The following is a 17,465-nucleotide window of genomic DNA, read 5'->3' on the forward strand; positions in this document are numbered from 1 at the left end:
AGGATCTTGATGGTTTATTCGCTTCCTCTTTTGTGGCAATGCTTTTATCCTGGTTTTTGATTCAGTGTTATCGTCGATTATGATGGAATGCTCTGAATAAACATTAGAATAATCATAAATAATAAACGCTGGCATTCGCATACCTCGAGAACCATCAGGGAGAATGGTCTCTTTTTTGAACTCCTGGCTATATGATCAGATCTTGGTATTTTTGAGTAACGAGAATCTCTTTGCTCTGTGTCTAGGTTGGCATTTGTGGACGACATCTTGGAGTAAATACAAAGATTATTAAAAAAGAAAATGAAACTAAATAAAACTTGCTTGAAGTTTGAGAAGTGGAAACCCATCTTCTTATACTTGATGCGATAGTATAGCCATTAGATCAAAATGGAAGTCTCATTTAACTGCAGAATTCCTTGAGGTCTATTAGCTATGCCAGCTAGAAGAGGGATTTGAGGCGGTTGGTGTTGCTGAGATTACCCATTACGTCGTAGTGTGATGAAGAAGTATAACAAGGAAAATAACAGAGGCCATCAAGTCAAGGTCGAAGGCTGTTGCCATGCACAGCTTGTACATGATCCTTGAAGTGCTGCAGATGTTTGAGAATAAGCCCTTCAGATTGAAAAACGGAATGAGTACAGGATATTCTCCGGAGTTTCGGAACCTCTTTCAAATGATTATCCATATGGTTTATCATTTTGTGCGAAGTGACGGAAGTCCGTGTCCGATACTCATAAGTACTTCGATTGTCTCCGATGCATACAATGCATTGGGCATTTTTACAAACAAGGGAAAAAGGGTCTTCGTACGAAGACTAGTCCTTGGAATATCCTCATGGTCCTCGTCATCATAATCGGGGGTCTTTGGGTCATCATCTTTCGTCTCATCCAAGTTCCCACATTCATTATCCCGATTTTCATCTTCTCATACTCGCTGTAAACCCGAACTTTTCTATGGTAATACAAGATAAAAGACAAGCATTACATCTTTACCCCATCTCTTAGATCGAGTTTGCTCCCAGAAGACTCATAAAATCATAGCCCAAACTTCCCGAGGTCTTTTCCCTTGAAATTTCCTCGCCCAATAACAAAACCAGAGACTCTAAAGCCCAATACGCTTCGCTAAGCACCATAGCAATACAGACGCTCCAAAACCTATGCCCTCTTTGGCAAGCCTTGGTGAATTTGGCTGATATTTAAACCAATTAATACGTTAATACGCTTTAAGCATCAAGTTTTCCAAATACTAAACACAAAGTGAAATTGCAATCTTCCTGTCTTATTTATCTGAATTCCTTTCAGCTCTATCGGTACCATTGATTTCGAAGATATAAGATAGACGAAAGGCGAGTCTATAAAACTATCACCCTAGATTTTCGTTTCCGTAAGTTTGGGAGTAATCTTCGTGTCTTGTATAAAGGGATCGATTAGTCCTTAAGGTTGCCATTCTTAGTATTGAAGCTCTCAGATTTTGGGATCGATTTTCGATTCTCCTGTGAAGACGCTTGGAGAGCTATTCCTTCATCTATCTCGGATGACGTCTCTGATATCCCATCATCCAACACCGTGACAGTCATGGAGTCTACAATTACCTTCCTCGATCTTCTCTTAGCTGATCTCTTGGTGTTACCCTGAGAGTACTCTTCTTTGCGTGATCTCTTCCCTAAAACTCCTTCACTTGAACTATTCATTAAAACCTCTTCTAGATTTCGACTAGCAACGAAGCTATCTGAAATTTTAAATCGTTTACCTCCTTTGTTAGGGCATTTGTCTCTGCTGGGATGGATGTGAAATTCGCAGATACGGAGAGAATCTTTGGAGAAATATTTTGGCCATTGATGGAAATTATATGTGAGCTGAACTCGGAAGATATCTCATGCAAACTCGGGAATCTCGTTTGCTACTCTCAGCAATTTACATTCGCTTGAGCTTTTCAAGGCTGGTATCTCCCTTTCTAGACTTGGGCTGAGAGTCCAGCACGCAATTTTGGCAGCGACAAACCAACGTAGTTTTGATGAAGCGTTTGTCTTATTGTACAAACGTTTAATGCCCCATTCAATTGGAGTGCCCGGAGTATAAGATAATATATCCATAATTCTATTTTGAAGTCGATTAACCTGGAATTTCACTGCAAGATAGTATAGCTCGAGCAATGAAGATGTCTCGAGTATGAAAGAGCCTGGAGCGCCAATAGTCCTGTAAGTGAGAAAATGAATGAAGTTTCCAAAAACATCACATTCCTCTTCCATATAAAAATTGAGGTTTTTGTCCTCCTCGGATTGATTGTCGTAAATATTCCGAAAGTACGGGGAGTTCTTATATAAAACGTCAAAAAATATTTCATACTTTACCCTGGCCTTCCCTACAATTATTACGACGATTTTTATCTCTAGCTCTCTGAGAAATGTTAGTGTCTGAGATTGGAAGTGGGAAGGACATATCACTCAGGCTCTGGAGGCATTGTAGCTAATTCAAGCTCGTCCATGGACAGAACTTTGTGAGTATTTGAGGCACGTGGCCGAGGTTGGAATATAGGAGCTTTATATTGAATTACTTCCGGCCGAATTGGAATGTATTCATATATAACCATTGTAAGAAAATCTTTCAGGCTTCAATTAAAAAAATTCAAAATGTAATACTTGTAATGCTGCGTTGATGAAAGTAGAATATAACAATAATAGAACTTAAATTTGGATTGAGGAGAGGTTGAAGTGTTGCATCGTGGACATTGAACAATCCAATTAAGTAGAATGGGAAATCGCATTCCTCTTAACCCACTCAGAAGAAAAGGATGGAAAAGTCTGAATATGCTTTTCCTTTGTAGAATTTTATGCAATAACAACTTTGACAGGTAATGACCTCAATGGCACTGCTCAATTCTGGTGCTGAGATTTAAAGTAGTAGCGAACGAGGCAATAGCACACTCACACTGTATACAGCAACTAACTGGACATGATATTGCAAGATACTCTCTTCCCATTCGAAGCACAACACGCAAATCGCAAGTAAATGACTACCTAGTAGCTAAAATAATGAACAAATGGGAGACACTGCTCCCAGTAACCCTTCATAGACCATATATCAGAGCCATCAATGAACGTGATTTGGGATATCTCCTGGGGTAACGCTATGTACTTGTTGCTCAATAGTCACAAATAAGTACCAGATAGGTCTGACATTCACTTGTTCGTCGAAGGTGTTCGCTTATAGATGTGAATATTTAGAAATTGAAAACGAGTCTCGCTCTTGTGATGTTGTTTTGTGAAGCTCACAAGGTTGAGGAGGGAAACATTTTCTTGCTTGATCGTTACGGATATTTGTAATCTTCAACCTTGACCATAAGGCATCAACATTTTCTCAATTCGCCCAATTCATGATATCCATGCCTTGACATCCAGTTCAACAAGTCACTTCGAGTCCAACTCTCACATTTCTCAATATGTCTATGTTTCGAGCTAAGAAACTCGACTTAGGATGCTTCATAAATATTAAAGTCATTCGTGACCATACCAAGCGGAAAGTGTTCGCCGAGAATGAGACTGAAAGGTACGTTATTCTCTTCCAATTCTACCTTTTTCAATATTTGAGCTCTCCTGCTCCTTCAGTCTATTGTCCACTTTACCAAGTTATGCGTATCCTTGTTTCTATGCGTCTCGGTCTGCACTGAAGTGCCAATGGCTGACATACAACTTTTCTTAAAAACAGACAGGCCCTTCGCTACATAATCCGCAACCTCTCACTACCCCCTCGTGTTCGTTTCCAAGCACAACTGGAATTGACACAAATGCATTGTTATACAAGACCAACTCAAATCAGGAATAGATGTATTCTTGGAGGCAAGGGAAGAGGTATCTTGAGTGATTTCAAGATGTCGAGGGTATGTGCTCTTTTAATTATGGCTTCAGGATGTGGATGTAACGGGATGAAAGAATGGGAGCAAGAAAAGAGGGCTATGCTAATCATATACCTGCGATTACAGTACAATTTCAGAATGAATGCGCTATCGGGAGATCTACCAGGTGTCAAGAAGGCTAGTTGGTAAAGAGTGGATATTCTGGCTGAAGGAATGATGGGTGAGAGGAAGCATGAGATATATGAACCTGCGAGCAAGCGCCAAAGAAATCGAATTCTACGAGCCCGATTGCGAATGTACGATTGTAAGGAAACTCAAGACGTTTGACGTGTAACATATACAGGCGTGGGGATGAAGCTTGCACTGGTACTACAGATGCGAATTCAAACATGGTAGGTGGGAAGGGAGAGATGAATGAAGAAAAAAAGTACTTTATTTGTTATACCTGGAAGTGATATAGGACTCGGATTTCTACGCATCTCTGAATAGATTTTTGTTTGCCAAATATTTGAAGTCATATAAACATCATTCTGGGCCAGGTTGTAGATAACGCGAATCTCAATCTTCGGTGGTTAGCAAGATATAAAACATCTTCATATATATGGAAAGGCTTAAAATCAGTGATTCAAGTAGTTGGCCATCAATAGAAGATTTATCATTGTCGACATCATTGGCGTATGCTTTTCAAAGTAAGATCTTACTATGATTTTTTGTTTGTCTTGTCGCAACTACAGTTACCCGATTTACAAGTATTTTGTATAGCCTTGCAGCAAACTATCATTTCACTCCTCTTCGATATGCATCCGTTTTACTTCAGACACAAACAAATCCATCACACAACCACAACCATCAATATGGCATAGAAATTAAGATCAGACTTCAAAGTTGAACAATATCGAGTCTTCTCTGAAATTGGTTGGTGATATACAAATTCACTTCTACAGCTTTTCGGATTCACTCATTAGATTGACGTTCCCCCAATGACCCCTCTTTCCCGTGATTTTTAACATCTTCCCAACTTCTCAAGGCTTTCCCTTCGACTTAATTCAACTCAATCCAACTAAAGACAATTTGACCTGTTTGTGGAGACTTTCAATTCAAATATATACTTCATCACCATGTTTCGTCGACTTCCATCAGGTCTTCCAAAAGATCCTAAATTCGAACCTACTCTAGAAGGACTTGGGTAGGTATTTCATTCATCATTTCTATATCAATATATTCATTGCGGAGATTCTAACTCATAATCAGATACTTCATCAATGAGAAGGATGAAATCCGTTCAATCGAAAATCCAAAGGCTTACTTTAAGTTCTTCCTTACCAAAAATGATCGTTACAATCAACTGCATCGCGAAGCTATGAATCGTCTGTTCCCACTTCTTACCTACAGTATTCCAATGAAACTAACATAAACTTAGATGCAATCCGTGATATAGTAATGGAACGCCTTCTCAACCTTGGCCTCCAAAAAGTTCTTCTCCCTCTCAATGTTACCGAAACTTCCCCTCACATCCACATCCTAACTTCCTCCAACCTTTCTACTGCTTCTCGAGTCATCATTTTATTCTATGAACCTAAGGATGATATCGGAATTTTTGCTCATCGTATCTTAGGTGGTGCAGGTGGGATCAATACTGGTTCTGCTGTCAATATCGTCAAGTATATCCAAGAGAAGGGTGCATGTTCTGAAGAATCGGAGCCGCCAGCCATTATACTCGCCAACATGGGTCAAATTTATTGGTATCGTCGAGGTCAAAAACCCGTCACTCTGATGACCTGGTCCGCTTTACCTCAATCTAGTTGCGTCGAAAAGACCACTCGCCTTGATGCTATCAAAAACACAGTACCTGGAAACCGTACGACGGATGAACATATTGATTATATATTCAACCATGTCATTGAAGAACTTATGCCAAAGGTTGCCAAAATTGATGTAATTGGAGTTTCTGAAGGTGCAATGGGCGTATCCCGTTTCTTGGACGACTTGGAAAATTGGAAAAAATGGGGATCTCGCATGCAAGCCCTTGCAGCGCTAGCGACATGGTGGCATTCCATTGATTACAAGAATCCTCTTTTCCTCAAATGGTTAGAAGCTCGTGGTCGTATCTACATGAACTCTCCCGAACCTGAAGGCACCTACCTCGCAGGTCCTCATGGTACTCGACATTTCAGGGCATTTGGAAGTCCGGTCTTCAGTTTGGGTGAATCTTATTATACAGAATGCCTCTTGCCGAAAGGTTACCACACTGTGATTGACTTCTTTCATGAAGTTGCGGATTGGGATAGTCAAGGTGGAGAGTATGTAAATCCAACCTTTGTGAGGATAGATGGTGGTGAAGAAGACTACGAAGACATGGGATTTGGGGATGAGGGATTCGGTGATGAAGAAAGAAAGGATGGAGTTGAGCTAAAAATTGAGAAAGGGGAAGATGGTGATAGGAAGGAAGTCGAGGAGTAGTGATACCCAAACAGGTGCAGTTTGAGAAAGAGAATTCCATTGATACTTTGCGAACTGGACTTTCAGGGAAATGGTATGCCCTAGGGGATCTCGTCTTTCATGACCAACTGCTTGATATCTTCGCGAGCTTCTGAATTGCTAAGTGATTTTTTCTTTGGCATAAAGGAAGGATGCTCTCGCCTACTCTTCCACTTTCGAGATATCTACGGAATGCAATGAGTTGGTCCAGAATGTGAGGACAGAGACGATAAACCATTGATATATTCCGTTATGAGTATGAATAGAAAATGATTGATGAATTACTAGTACTAAAGAAGTAGCAAGAATTCCAGTATCTAACTGGAAATCAATTACGAGGTTTCCATTTGTTATCTTGATCGTAAAAATGTTCCAACTCCTGGTGCTTCTGCCGCTTCTACTGTGTGTACAGGCTTCAAACCGGCTGGAAAAACTTGCGACCGAAGCCTAAGAGTTCACTACAACATTTTCCAAATATTCATCAAATCAGCTTCACCAAATCAATAAATAATCATTTCCATTTCATAATGCGTCCACGAGTTCCAATACGCAGAATACCTTTCCTTCGTCCTTTTCGACCACCCAATACATCATCACCACGCTTCTTCACACAAAGTCTCAACCCTGGCTTTTCCCAATCTCTCACTCGTACAACCTTTCGCCGTCCTACCCCTCGTCCTCAATTCCCTTACCTCTCTTCTACCCATCGCAAACCTCCCGTCGTTCGATACGTATCCACCGAAACGAAAAAATGGCTAAGATCTGAATTCATCAAAGCGGGGAAATATATAATATTCATCTATGTTGGTGTAAATTTGTTCTTATTTGTGGCATGGGGAATCCATCAAGAATGGCTCAATCACAAATTCCCTAGCCCGGGGGAATGGAGATGGAGAACGAGGGTCATTTATAGAATGACTATGGATAATGAGGAAGGAGAAGAAGGAATGGAGAGATTGATTCCTGTCAACTGGCAGAATTTGGGCATAGGATATCGGGAGCTTCTGGAAAGGCTAGAGAATCCGAAACTTGATGGAAAGGGTATAGAAGAACAGGATGAGGGAGGAATCTTGGTTGCTGGAGTAGGCAGAGCTGGTTATGATATCACAAAGAAATCAGAGGAGTGGAGAAGAGGATACTATGGGGTTTTGATGGGAGCGGCGAATACAGCAGAACATTTGGATGATTGGGTTAATGATACGACAAGAGATATATGGTTCCCCAAAAACCAAATGCGTGGTCCATCGAATCCAAAACCCAAACCAATCAAAGTTGGTTCACCACCTCCACCCAAGGAGGAAAATTGCGTCAAGGCTTACGATCCGCCGGAGAAATTCTATATGCGTATACTTATCACGAAAGGATTTACCGAAAAGCAAAAGGTAGATGCAGCTTTGGCATATGCTGCTTGGTTGGATTTTAAGAAAGCCCCAGAAGCAGCTATGGAAATGTATAAATGGGCCATCGATATTTCGACTCCTTCGGACTCGTCATCTCCATTGATCGATCCCAATACCTATACATTAAATGTTAGTGCAGGCCTACCATCTGAAAACTTGTTGAATACAAGCACAGCACTTGCCATTCATCACGCAACAAATTCTAATATCTCGAAATCTCTGCCAATCTTTCTTTCAATTCTCAGAGCAAGGAAGAAGCTCCCATCTCCAAAGGAATCCATGATTGATACACTCATCACGGATGACGAACTACCAATATGGAAGACTGTATGGAAGTTCCTCAAAGAAACCCTTTCACCACCTGCCTATCCACCTCCTCCATCTGATGGCACATCTCCGCCTTTGCGCACTTCTAAAGAACTCTGCGAGGAAGGGATCCTTATGATATACATTGGAGAGATTCTTTATACCTCTAACACTGGTATAAAGAGCAAAGAAGATGGCCTGGCTTGGACAAGAGAGGCGGTTGATATATCAGAAGTAGAATTAAGGAAGAGAAGGGGTCTAGATAAGGATTCGAGGAAGGTCTGTAAGTCATGCCTAGAAGTCGCATTGGGCAATTGGCAGAAGATGGTTAGAAGTCTAGCGGAAGAAGAGAGACTAAAGAAAGCCAACGGGGAGAATGCTAAGAGTGGATGGTTAGGATTTGGAGGAAAGGTAGAGACAACTGGACGATGGGAGGCAGAAGAGAGTGTAGTGAGCGATAGGATAAAGCGGGCAAAGGATGTGCTACCTGAAAGGAGAATTGGAGAAGTGGAGGATCGGAGACCACCACCTCCTAGTACAGGAGGTAGAACATGGTAATGACGCGAAATTAAATTATCACTTGACTAGTTTGTCTCGATGTTAATGTTATTTTACGCGTCTATCCATATCCCTGGAAGCATCAATATTGCTCCCGAAACCCAGCTAGTGCTTGTCCATATGAAAGAACGATCAGTTCCCAACTCTGATACCGTAGGTGGGTGGTTATACAATGTGGAGACCTCCGTTATTCATTGCCCATCTCCATTTCATTGATGAATTTGAAACGATGTAAATGTTCTTTGTCTTTCAGGTTCACACGAGCAATTTCTTTCAACTTTATGTTTCTAAATTGACTGACCAATGATCCTATGGAAGCTCCTACCCACAAAGAAGATGTATTTATCTCTGTTCAACATCGAATTTTTTAAAAACAAAATATCCAGAAAGAAAACCTAATACTCCTTTTCTTGGAAGGAGAAACGCTGCTGAGCTCATGTTGAACTTCGAGCTCAAGGAAGTTCAACGGGATGAACGTCTTGGATTTGGAATTGAATTTGAATTCGCCCTCGCAACTCTTCCATTAGGAACTGAAGACCCGGAACCCGAAGATGGTCGTGGGATATACTCGATTGACGCCCCTGTTAATTACCCAGAAACGGTTACCAGCACACTCTCAGATATCGACCGCGAACTCAATGTTCAATTGCATATCGTGAATGAATTAAAAACCAATGGAATTACTGCTGCATCTCAAATTCAACTGGAACGGGATCGTAAAGCTTGGAAGAATGGCAGTTTGGACAAAGAACCGGACCCAAGTGATATATTATGGATGGTCAAGCATGATGATACGATTCAATTCCCAACCGCCCAAGTCAAGACATATAAATGGTACAAGGTTGAGATATGTACACCTGCACTTATGTTTAGCCCATGGAATCTTCGTCATATTTGGGATGTTCTCGGCGTTTTAGAACGCAGATACCGGCTGAATTGCAATCAATCTTGTGGTTTACATATTCATGTTGGGCTCGGGAAAAAGGAATTCAGTCTTGATGTCTTGAAGAATTTGATGGCCATCATATTCACATTCGAACGACAACTTGAACAATGCCATCCTTCACATCGAATTAAGAACAAATATTCATATCCGCTTCGCGATTATGCAGATATTAATGAGAATTACGAACCAGGGAAGAATTTCAGCTGCAGTGATAAACATTGGAAACACAATAGATATCTCGAAAGAAGACGAAAACTACCCACGGTGCCAGCTTTCGGCCGCTCGGCGAAAAATTCTTTAACTGCGATATTCAATGCCAAATCAAGAGCCGAAATTGTCAAAATATTCCGATCAGATGAAGATGTTCGACTTGGGTTCAACATCCGATTTCTCGATGAGCCTTACCCGGACTCTTTCAAACACACCATCGAATTTCGACAACACGAAGCTACCACAGCACCCAAAAGAATAGAACGCTGGCTCAATATCTGTTGTCGCTTAGTCGATGTTGCGCGCCAGACAGCCAGTGCAAGTGCTGAGGAAAAAGAACTCTTCCACCAGTTTCTAGAGGAACACATAGGACAGGATGTGGAGGATTTCGGATTGGTTATTCTGCTGGTAAATTTGGGGTTGATGCAGGAGGCTGAGTATTACAGTTACGAGATAGCTAATAATCCGGAGTTGAGACCACTGCGGAAAAGTATGTATGATTCGAGTTCTAGTCCGTCTGTTCCGTCCACCTCGGCTCATCCGTGAGGTTGTGGCTCGAAATATTGGTTGGGTTCGGTGTGTGTTTAGTATTTGCGATTGCAGTCGATTTGCAGCATTGGTTAATGAAAGAGTCTCCAATCTTTCAACAACATATTGTTGGACAGCAGTTTGGACTATGGAACACACTGTTTTGGCTTTGGCTGTCCATCTTGGCTGGAGTGTTCAGGGTTTATATGAAAATTTGTTATTTCTCACATTTAGATGTGCTCAAAAGATTCTGTGATAATATTGTGGCAGCGATAATGAGTTCTGTTGAATGTTATGATATGGCTTCTCAAATCTATGAAGGGATGTCACTTACATTATTTTCTGCAGGCACGGTTTATGCATTCTACATCTCCAAGGCTTAGTCGTATTTTTTTATACGAATTGTTAATGCACAAAGTGGCCCTGCAGATCCAAACTTTATTTGAGTTTGGAGAGGTCGTGGAGTGACTACTAGGACTCGCGTTCTGATGTTTCTCTTTAAGTATTCACTGTACCGTGGATACGAGACGAGAGGACGAATCATCAGCTACTTAAAGCCCTTTCGTACGATATGTCTAGATTATAACACTAAAGACGTTTATGACGGCTCGGTTCTTGTTATTAATAAGGAGAAGAAAACTTTAACTTTTCAATCTTCATGGTTCTCCCTAGATACTAAATTAGAGCTACACTATTTTTCCCTTGTAAGACCTTTCAATTGCAATTCCGGAAGCATCCTTACGCGAGAATGTCTCAAACCTTACTGACTAAGATATATCAGTCATCCTAATATCATGTGGATACCAGAAAGAAAATTTTACAAAAAGTACTCGTACTCTACGCGTCCTTGATGGTATTTTTTTTGGTTGCATGAAGTTTCCAAGGACATCTGGAAAATCCTCCAATTATAGTCTTTACCACCAAGGATTGGTGGATGAATACAAGCTTCTACAAACCCCAGGCCAAGAAGGCCAAGTTGGCTTTGTACCGTTGGAAACACATAATGTGCCCCATATTTTGAAGATCAATGGCCCGGAACTGAGGCACTTTTGATTGATTTCCTGCATATATGGACCGAGAAAATGGGATTCGACCGAAGATTCATCGTCGGGTAAATAGATGAAAGAAGCCTATATGAGCCATGTTTACTACCCGACGATTAGGCATTTCTTCGTATCGGCCATGAGATCAACAAGATCTGATGCCCTGGCGTCAAATTTGGTCTAATGTTAATGTACATCTCTCATTCATTAATACTTTTGAATAACTGTTCTCTCTCTTGTTGTCAACAACAAGCTATTAGAATAGTATATTTACTTCTCTTCACTACGCAGAACGTTCTTTACAATAGCATGGCCAGCGGAGGCGGTTTAGAGATATGGCTAGAATTCGCTATAGGAATGGCAGCATTTATGCTTAGATTTTTTGCAAGATGGAAGCATGTTGGATTTAATAAGTTTGCTCTTGACGATGTTTTCTGCTCTATAGCCATGGTAGGTCATTGGATCCACATGGAATACGTCAGATGTCACGGACTAATCAGTTGCAGGTGTTCTTCACGCTCGAGGCTGGCCTATGTTATTTTTGTGGTAAAGATCTGAAAAAGTCCCACCATCTATGCGTATCAAGAACTAATAGTTCCACTATAGAAACATATGGTACTGTTGCCGGACTTACAGCAACCACTTCACCGTTAGCTTCTGCACAAGAGAAGCATGATTTCCGCATTGGGGCTATATGCTTATTTGGTGCTTGGATATCATTTATCACTCTCACTTGGACATTGAAAGCAATCCTTCTTTCACTTTATGACCGACTCACGTGAGTGTACTTCTAGAGTAGTAAAAGTTTTCCAAGTTCTAACTCAATGGCGTGCAGGCTCGGTTTACGGCAACATAAGATGATAAAATTCGTTGCTGGGTTTTGTATATTCTCATGGGCCACTTGCCTTATTGCCCATTTTGCAATATGTGTCCCGGTTGAAAGGAATTGGCAAGTTGACCCATATCCTGGTGGTAAATATCCCTTTTCAATTGTTGCACGGAAGCTTGACTGACACTCATTTAGACAATTGCGTTCTTCGTAGACCTCTTCAAGCACTTGTTGGAATTCTTAATATCTTGTAAGTAATCCAAATGACACAAGCAAATGTAACTACTAAGACTACAATTTCAGATCATATTTAGGAGTCATGGCTATTCCGCTCCCACTTTTATTCGCCGCACGAATGCCTCTCTATCGAAAGTTGATCCTTGGATGTCTTTTCTGTTCTGGTATTCTCGTCACCGTCATAGTTATCCTGCGAGTATACTCTTCGCTCAGGAATTCTGGAACCCTATCAAATGTTATCGCATGGGCATTTCGGGAATCTTTTATATCGGTCATTGCTGCCACAGCCCCCGGAATTAAGCCACTATTCAACCGATCGAACTGGGTCAATAACCCCTCAGAGGATGTAACAGAGGCGAACAATCGCGTACATTCTTCTACTCATAAATTAAATGGGGGAAACATCAGTGCGATAGCTGGATCTAAAGATGTGCAAAAAGGAGTTGGTGGTCGCCAGTACATTGAACTTGGGCATACTGAAAATTGGCCCTTGAAGGGGAAGAAAAATAGTGTCGATGCAAAGGTTAAGGAACACGCGACAAGTTCTTCGAGTCAGGAACATATTGTTGCTGGAACTGATGATGTTCGTGCTATTCATGTAACGACTGAATATGCACTTCAGGAAGAGATTGTTTCAACGGATTCGAGGGATTCCAGTGATACTGAATATCAGAAGAATGATACAGACATAAAATCTGGTAGTTGAACATCGATACTATGAGTTTGGCAAATGGCCTTTACTGATGGTATGTTACGTTAAAGTAGAAGATCACGAGAGGGGCTAGGTACAAGTCTCAAGGTATCTTTTGGCACTGGAAATATCCAGTTGGGTTAATATATAGCTAGCTCACTTCCAGGTCAAGTATAGTTTACATCTGATATGATCATGTCGTTGCACATTCTACGGCCGGACATTGGCTTTAATTTTTACTTCAAGCGGATACCCATTTGATTTAGGTCGGGAATTTTTGTATTATAGATCGGCAAGAGGATGTCCTGAGGGTGGATATGCAAAAAGCATTATATATAGAGTAGATATACTTTTCATTGCCGAAACTACTGTAGTGCAACCCCTGAAGCTTGCTTGGTAATAACCGGGAAAGGAATTATTCACGTGCAAGTAAGCCTATCTGAATCATGTCCACTAAACCGGAAAATGTCAAAGATCCTTGCTAGGGTTCCAAAAATAATGAAGCAATGTTTCCCCAAATTCCTTCATGTATGATTTCATGATAAATTAAGCTTACAGTCTTAAATACAAGCGACCTCCTTTCATACTGTTGTTTGACATACCTATACGGGACCTGATCCATACCTTTAATTTATGGTATCCAAAGACCAAACCCTATATCATGGTTGAACACTGTGAGGTTTCAACGAAGAAGGTCCGGGTAGAACCTGTAAATAATGCCGCATCGGAGAATAGGTAAGAAAATCCACCGATTTCGAAAGCCCCTTCATCCCTTCACCCCTTCATCTTCTTCAACATCAACCTCCACCCAACATTCAAACTTTTAACCCTTCTTACTATCATGCACATTGCTATCATGACTGATGATTAAGTGACTAATCATTAACTTGGAATAGAAAATTACGAAATCGTCTCTCACAAAAAGCATTCCGAGCTCGACAATCATTATATATCAAAGATCTTGAGAAAAAGCTTGAATGGGCCTCAAAGCCCGAATCAGATCAGAATGCCAAGCTGGAAGAAACAAACAAGACGCTGCGTAGCCAATTACTCGATTGTCATAAGAAGCTGGAGAGTTTTCAAGTGACACTAAAAGCCCTCGCAGACTCTGTCGCATATGCTTTAGGAATTGAGGTAGGTTCATCTCGGAGGGTCAACTACGCTACCCAACCTAAACACACATTTTCGATTCAAGCACTTAAATCAAAATCGCGGGACTAATTGACATTCAACTTTTAGCAGAAACCTACTTCAGAACTTGAGCCTACATTACATAGTCATGACGATAGTGATGATGCCGAGCCCGAGGTACTACCCACGCAAACTAATGTGCATAGTGAATGGACTCCTGGGAACCAAACATCATTGAACTCTACCTTCTATGATTTTTCCGATATACCTTCCCCAAATACTTCTTTACACACACAACCTCTCGTTCTTTCTCCGAAACATCGATCATCACAACCAAACATTCATGATCAAAGTCATGTCGAAAACGAGACTATCGCCACATCCGTTGTTACACGATTACCCTCAAATGACATTTCTCATTTTCCTACACGTGAAAACTTCAATCCAATCAACTTGACGATTTCAAGCTCATATCAACATATGGTGGGACCATCGCAATATAATAGTTACCTTGTGAATGATTCCATGGTTCAACAAGAGCAATCTTTACAGATCAACCATACGAACTCACCAATGTCAGATCATATTAATGGTTTTGAGAATGCTTTAAGGCAGAAGTTGAATAAACTTCCAGCTTTGGTGCGAGGAAATGAAAGGTGCGCTTTTCTCATTTATATATTGTTTTATGGAAGATCTCGATCTCACAGACCTGAGCTTATCATTAATAGAATTCTGAGCTCGGCATATCTCATGCTATCTACCTTTATTTGCGCATCATGGCCTTCTATGAAAACTTGGCATTGTGCTACTAAAGCTCACCTACCTTTAACTAAGCTCATCACATATCATGTCAATCCTACAGCAGCTACATACGCTGAACTTATCACAAATGGAGCTTGGGTACCGACGAAGTTGCAAATGTCTATTCCACATCCGGCGGTAATAGATTGGGTACCATTCCCATCAGTACGAGATAAACTTATACTTTGTCACTCAACCAATCCTTGCCTTGATGAAATTGTTTGCGAAGTTGGAGAGAGTTATGTGGTGGAAGCTGATATATCCAAACTTGTGATGGGGGTTAGTTCTGCGAAAGGATATATAGGTGTTTGGGATCTCGTTCGATCTATCTCACCAGAAGCAGTAAATGCATCATCAGCATTTTCAAACGAAAATAATATACCATGGGATGAGCTTTGTCGATCTATTTTCGAACTTAGCAAGCAAATGCGAGAAGGCAAAATTCTTCACGGTATTACCATGGAACCTCTTGCGACATTACCAGCATCGAATGTCGCTGCTCTATTCGGCTCAAAGCAATTAGCACTTTCAACTTTCGTAGCTTTGGGAATGGATCTAGGAGTGGCTCAATATAAGTTAGATCCGTTATTTTTTGAAAGGCATCCAGAACTTTATGATGGTAGCGCAGCTGGTATAGTAGCAAGTGGCGTGCATATAAGACCACCCGAACATTTACGAATCCAACAGCCGAGTTTATTGAATGAGGGGGTTTTGAATACTTATAGGAATTTGGCTATATGGGCATTAGACGAGGGAATTTGATGCGTTTGGAGATTAGGCGAAAATGGGATGGTTAAAGGAGGAAAGTTTCGTGGTGGGATAATCAATCATCTATCTGAGATCGGTGGATGAGCATTTTAGGACGATTTGATGCTCTGATAAGTTTCAATAACTTGGATATTTGGATATCTTACAAGGTTAAGATGAGATATTCCGGGCGAAAGGGTCATATCGGTCATGTGATTTTATACAGACCAGAGATGGATGGAATCATGAGTTAGGTATGTTAGGTATCTTGGGTTTTATTGGGGTCCATGGGATTAGGAATAGACTTTTTGGATGTCTTGGGAATTAGAGCTTTAATTAATGATGTTCTGCTATGAAATTTTTGTGCTGATGATTGATCTTTAGTTTGCAGAGGGGAGTTGTTTGATATACAGATATACAAAGTAATTATAATTTACTCGGAATGTTGGAACTTGCTTATTTTTTGCATGTTTGTTGTAGATTAATTATAATCACAACTATAGTCATTTATATAGATGGGGGGTTTCAGGGAAAGAATGTCAAAGGATCACAAAGAGCTAGACTATTTATTAGCTTTATACTACACTTTTCAGCTAGGTATAAAAGCTATAGTCTACTCCTTCTCCTTTCTCTTTTCTACAATCTCATTCGTCATCATCCTTCTTCGGTATTGTTTTTCTTCCATCCTCTCTCTGTCTCTTTTTAGGGTTTTCTTTTTTTTGGCTTCATTTTATTAAAATAATTCTTTTTAAATTCTATAATTATAATCTTATATCATTAATATAATAATCTAGTCCTATAAGTTATTATTTAATAAGATCTAGTTTTGTTAAACTATTGTCACGAATCACGGTTCAGATTATATGTTACGAGGTTTGCCGTCTAGATCACGTGGAAGTGCTCTAGGCTCTCGAGGTGATTTATAACTAGGCGTCAAGCAGGGACTTAAGTAATGACAATGATGCAATTCGTAACTAATAGTAGAGTATACTAAATGATTGATCTTGAGCACGAAGCTCTATACAAAGGAAATCCATACTGAATATATAGATATTCATGCTCCCTTGGATCCTTTTGGATCCTAAGCTCCAAAAGCTCCAAGTCACGTGTTTTCTGACAGTGCGTGCGCATACGATCCTAAAGTGACCCAGATCACATATTAATTCGATTGATAGACGAAGAATTCATGAATTCATGGCTACCCCAAGCCCCCCAAGTCTCTCTAAAACCCTCTCCGATAAGGCTAGCAACCTTCTCCACAAGGTTAACGATGCTCAAGCCATCTACAACCCAGTTACCCAGCTCCTAGACACCTACCTGAGCTCAGAGGAAGTCCTTGCTCTCCCAACGAGATCACGAAAACTTCTCACTGCTCTTTGCCTTGAATTTAAGGCAACTACCGAGCGACACTTTGATGCCCTGATCACAGGGCATCCCCCCCCCCCCGAGTCACTACGAACCCCGCCACCAACTCTCCGCTACCCCTTATAACACCCCCTACAAGTACCCGTACTAGCCCCCCGATCACAAAGCCAGGCCCTAAGGCAACATACGCCCAAAAAGCCGCCAGCCCTATTGATCTTACACTATCGATCAAAAAGACGAAACCAATCACCTACATTGATAACCGCCTGTTTGCACGTATCGAACAATCCCACCCTGCACCCAAGCAGGGTCCTTTACAATCCTTACTGCACTAAAGAAAGTA

General features: G+C 40.8%; 9 protein-coding genes across 9 annotated transcripts; 6 read left to right on the forward strand and 3 right to left on the reverse strand.

Moving 5' to 3' along the window:
- Nucleotides 1-77: 77 nt before the first annotated feature.
- Nucleotides 78-266, reverse strand: SS1G_09151 (predicted protein; the record flags this gene model as incomplete). The annotated part of the gene is made up of 2 exons (XM_001589380.1): nucleotides 78-92; nucleotides 144-266. 2 exons carry the CDS (start codon nucleotides 264-266, stop codon nucleotides 78-80), a joined length of 138 nt encoding a protein of 45 aa, XP_001589430.1.
- Nucleotides 267-693: 427 nt separating this feature from the next.
- On the reverse strand, nucleotides 694-1,132 carry SS1G_09152 (predicted protein; the record flags this gene model as incomplete). The annotated part of the gene is made up of 2 exons (XM_001589381.1): nucleotides 694-920; nucleotides 1,027-1,132. The coding sequence occupies 2 exons, from the start codon at nucleotides 1,130-1,132 to the stop codon at nucleotides 694-696; spliced, it is 333 nt and encodes a 110-aa protein (XP_001589431.1).
- Nucleotides 1,133-1,426: 294 nt separating this feature from the next.
- SS1G_09153 (predicted protein) lies at nucleotides 1,427-2,092 on the reverse strand (the record flags this gene model as incomplete). Its single annotated transcript, XM_001589382.1, has 2 exons — nucleotides 1,427-1,728; nucleotides 1,918-2,092. 2 exons carry the CDS (start codon nucleotides 2,090-2,092, stop codon nucleotides 1,427-1,429), a joined length of 477 nt encoding a protein of 158 aa, XP_001589432.1.
- A 1,346-nt stretch (nucleotides 2,093-3,438) lies between these two features.
- Nucleotides 3,439-4,041, forward strand: SS1G_09154 (mitochondrial 37S ribosomal protein MRP2; the record flags this gene model as incomplete). Its single annotated transcript, XM_001589383.1, has 3 exons — nucleotides 3,439-3,545; nucleotides 3,705-3,876; nucleotides 3,979-4,041. 3 exons carry the CDS (start codon nucleotides 3,439-3,441, stop codon nucleotides 4,039-4,041), a joined length of 342 nt encoding a protein of 113 aa, XP_001589433.1.
- Nucleotides 4,042-4,970: 929 nt separating this feature from the next.
- On the forward strand, nucleotides 4,971-6,312 carry SS1G_09155 (hypothetical protein; the record flags this gene model as incomplete). Its single annotated transcript, XM_001589384.1, has 3 exons — nucleotides 4,971-5,038; nucleotides 5,104-5,219; nucleotides 5,273-6,312. 3 exons carry the CDS (start codon nucleotides 4,971-4,973, stop codon nucleotides 6,310-6,312), a joined length of 1,224 nt encoding a protein of 407 aa, XP_001589434.1.
- Nucleotides 6,313-7,244: 932 nt separating this feature from the next.
- On the forward strand, nucleotides 7,245-8,594 carry SS1G_09156 (hypothetical protein; the record flags this gene model as incomplete). Its single annotated transcript, XM_001589385.1, has 1 exon — nucleotides 7,245-8,594. The coding sequence occupies one exon, from the start codon at nucleotides 7,245-7,247 to the stop codon at nucleotides 8,592-8,594; it is 1,350 nt and encodes a 449-aa protein (XP_001589435.1).
- Nucleotides 8,595-9,030: 436 nt separating this feature from the next.
- SS1G_09157 (hypothetical protein) lies at nucleotides 9,031-10,661 on the forward strand (the record flags this gene model as incomplete). Its single annotated transcript, XM_001589386.1, has 2 exons — nucleotides 9,031-10,240; nucleotides 10,513-10,661. 2 exons carry the CDS (start codon nucleotides 9,031-9,033, stop codon nucleotides 10,659-10,661), a joined length of 1,359 nt encoding a protein of 452 aa, XP_001589436.1.
- Nucleotides 10,662-11,630: 969 nt separating this feature from the next.
- Nucleotides 11,631-13,093, forward strand: SS1G_09158 (hypothetical protein; the record flags this gene model as incomplete). The annotated part of the gene is made up of 6 exons (XM_001589387.1): nucleotides 11,631-11,771; nucleotides 11,828-11,867; nucleotides 11,928-12,099; nucleotides 12,157-12,293; nucleotides 12,346-12,400; nucleotides 12,454-13,093. The coding sequence occupies 6 exons, from the start codon at nucleotides 11,631-11,633 to the stop codon at nucleotides 13,091-13,093; spliced, it is 1,185 nt and encodes a 394-aa protein (XP_001589437.1).
- A 1,596-nt stretch (nucleotides 13,094-14,689) lies between these two features.
- Nucleotides 14,690-15,772, forward strand: SS1G_09159 (hypothetical protein; the record flags this gene model as incomplete). The annotated part of the gene is made up of 2 exons (XM_001589388.1): nucleotides 14,690-14,865; nucleotides 14,938-15,772. 2 exons carry the CDS (start codon nucleotides 14,690-14,692, stop codon nucleotides 15,770-15,772), a joined length of 1,011 nt encoding a protein of 336 aa, XP_001589438.1.
- Between the last annotated feature and the right edge of the window lie 1,693 nt (nucleotides 15,773-17,465).

Source organism: Sclerotinia sclerotiorum, genomic scaffold (assembly GCF_000146945.2).
Source record: "Sclerotinia sclerotiorum 1980 UF-70 scaffold_13 genomic scaffold, whole genome shotgun sequence".
NCBI classification, from domain to species: Eukaryota; Fungi; Ascomycota; class Leotiomycetes; order Helotiales; family Sclerotiniaceae; genus Sclerotinia; species Sclerotinia sclerotiorum.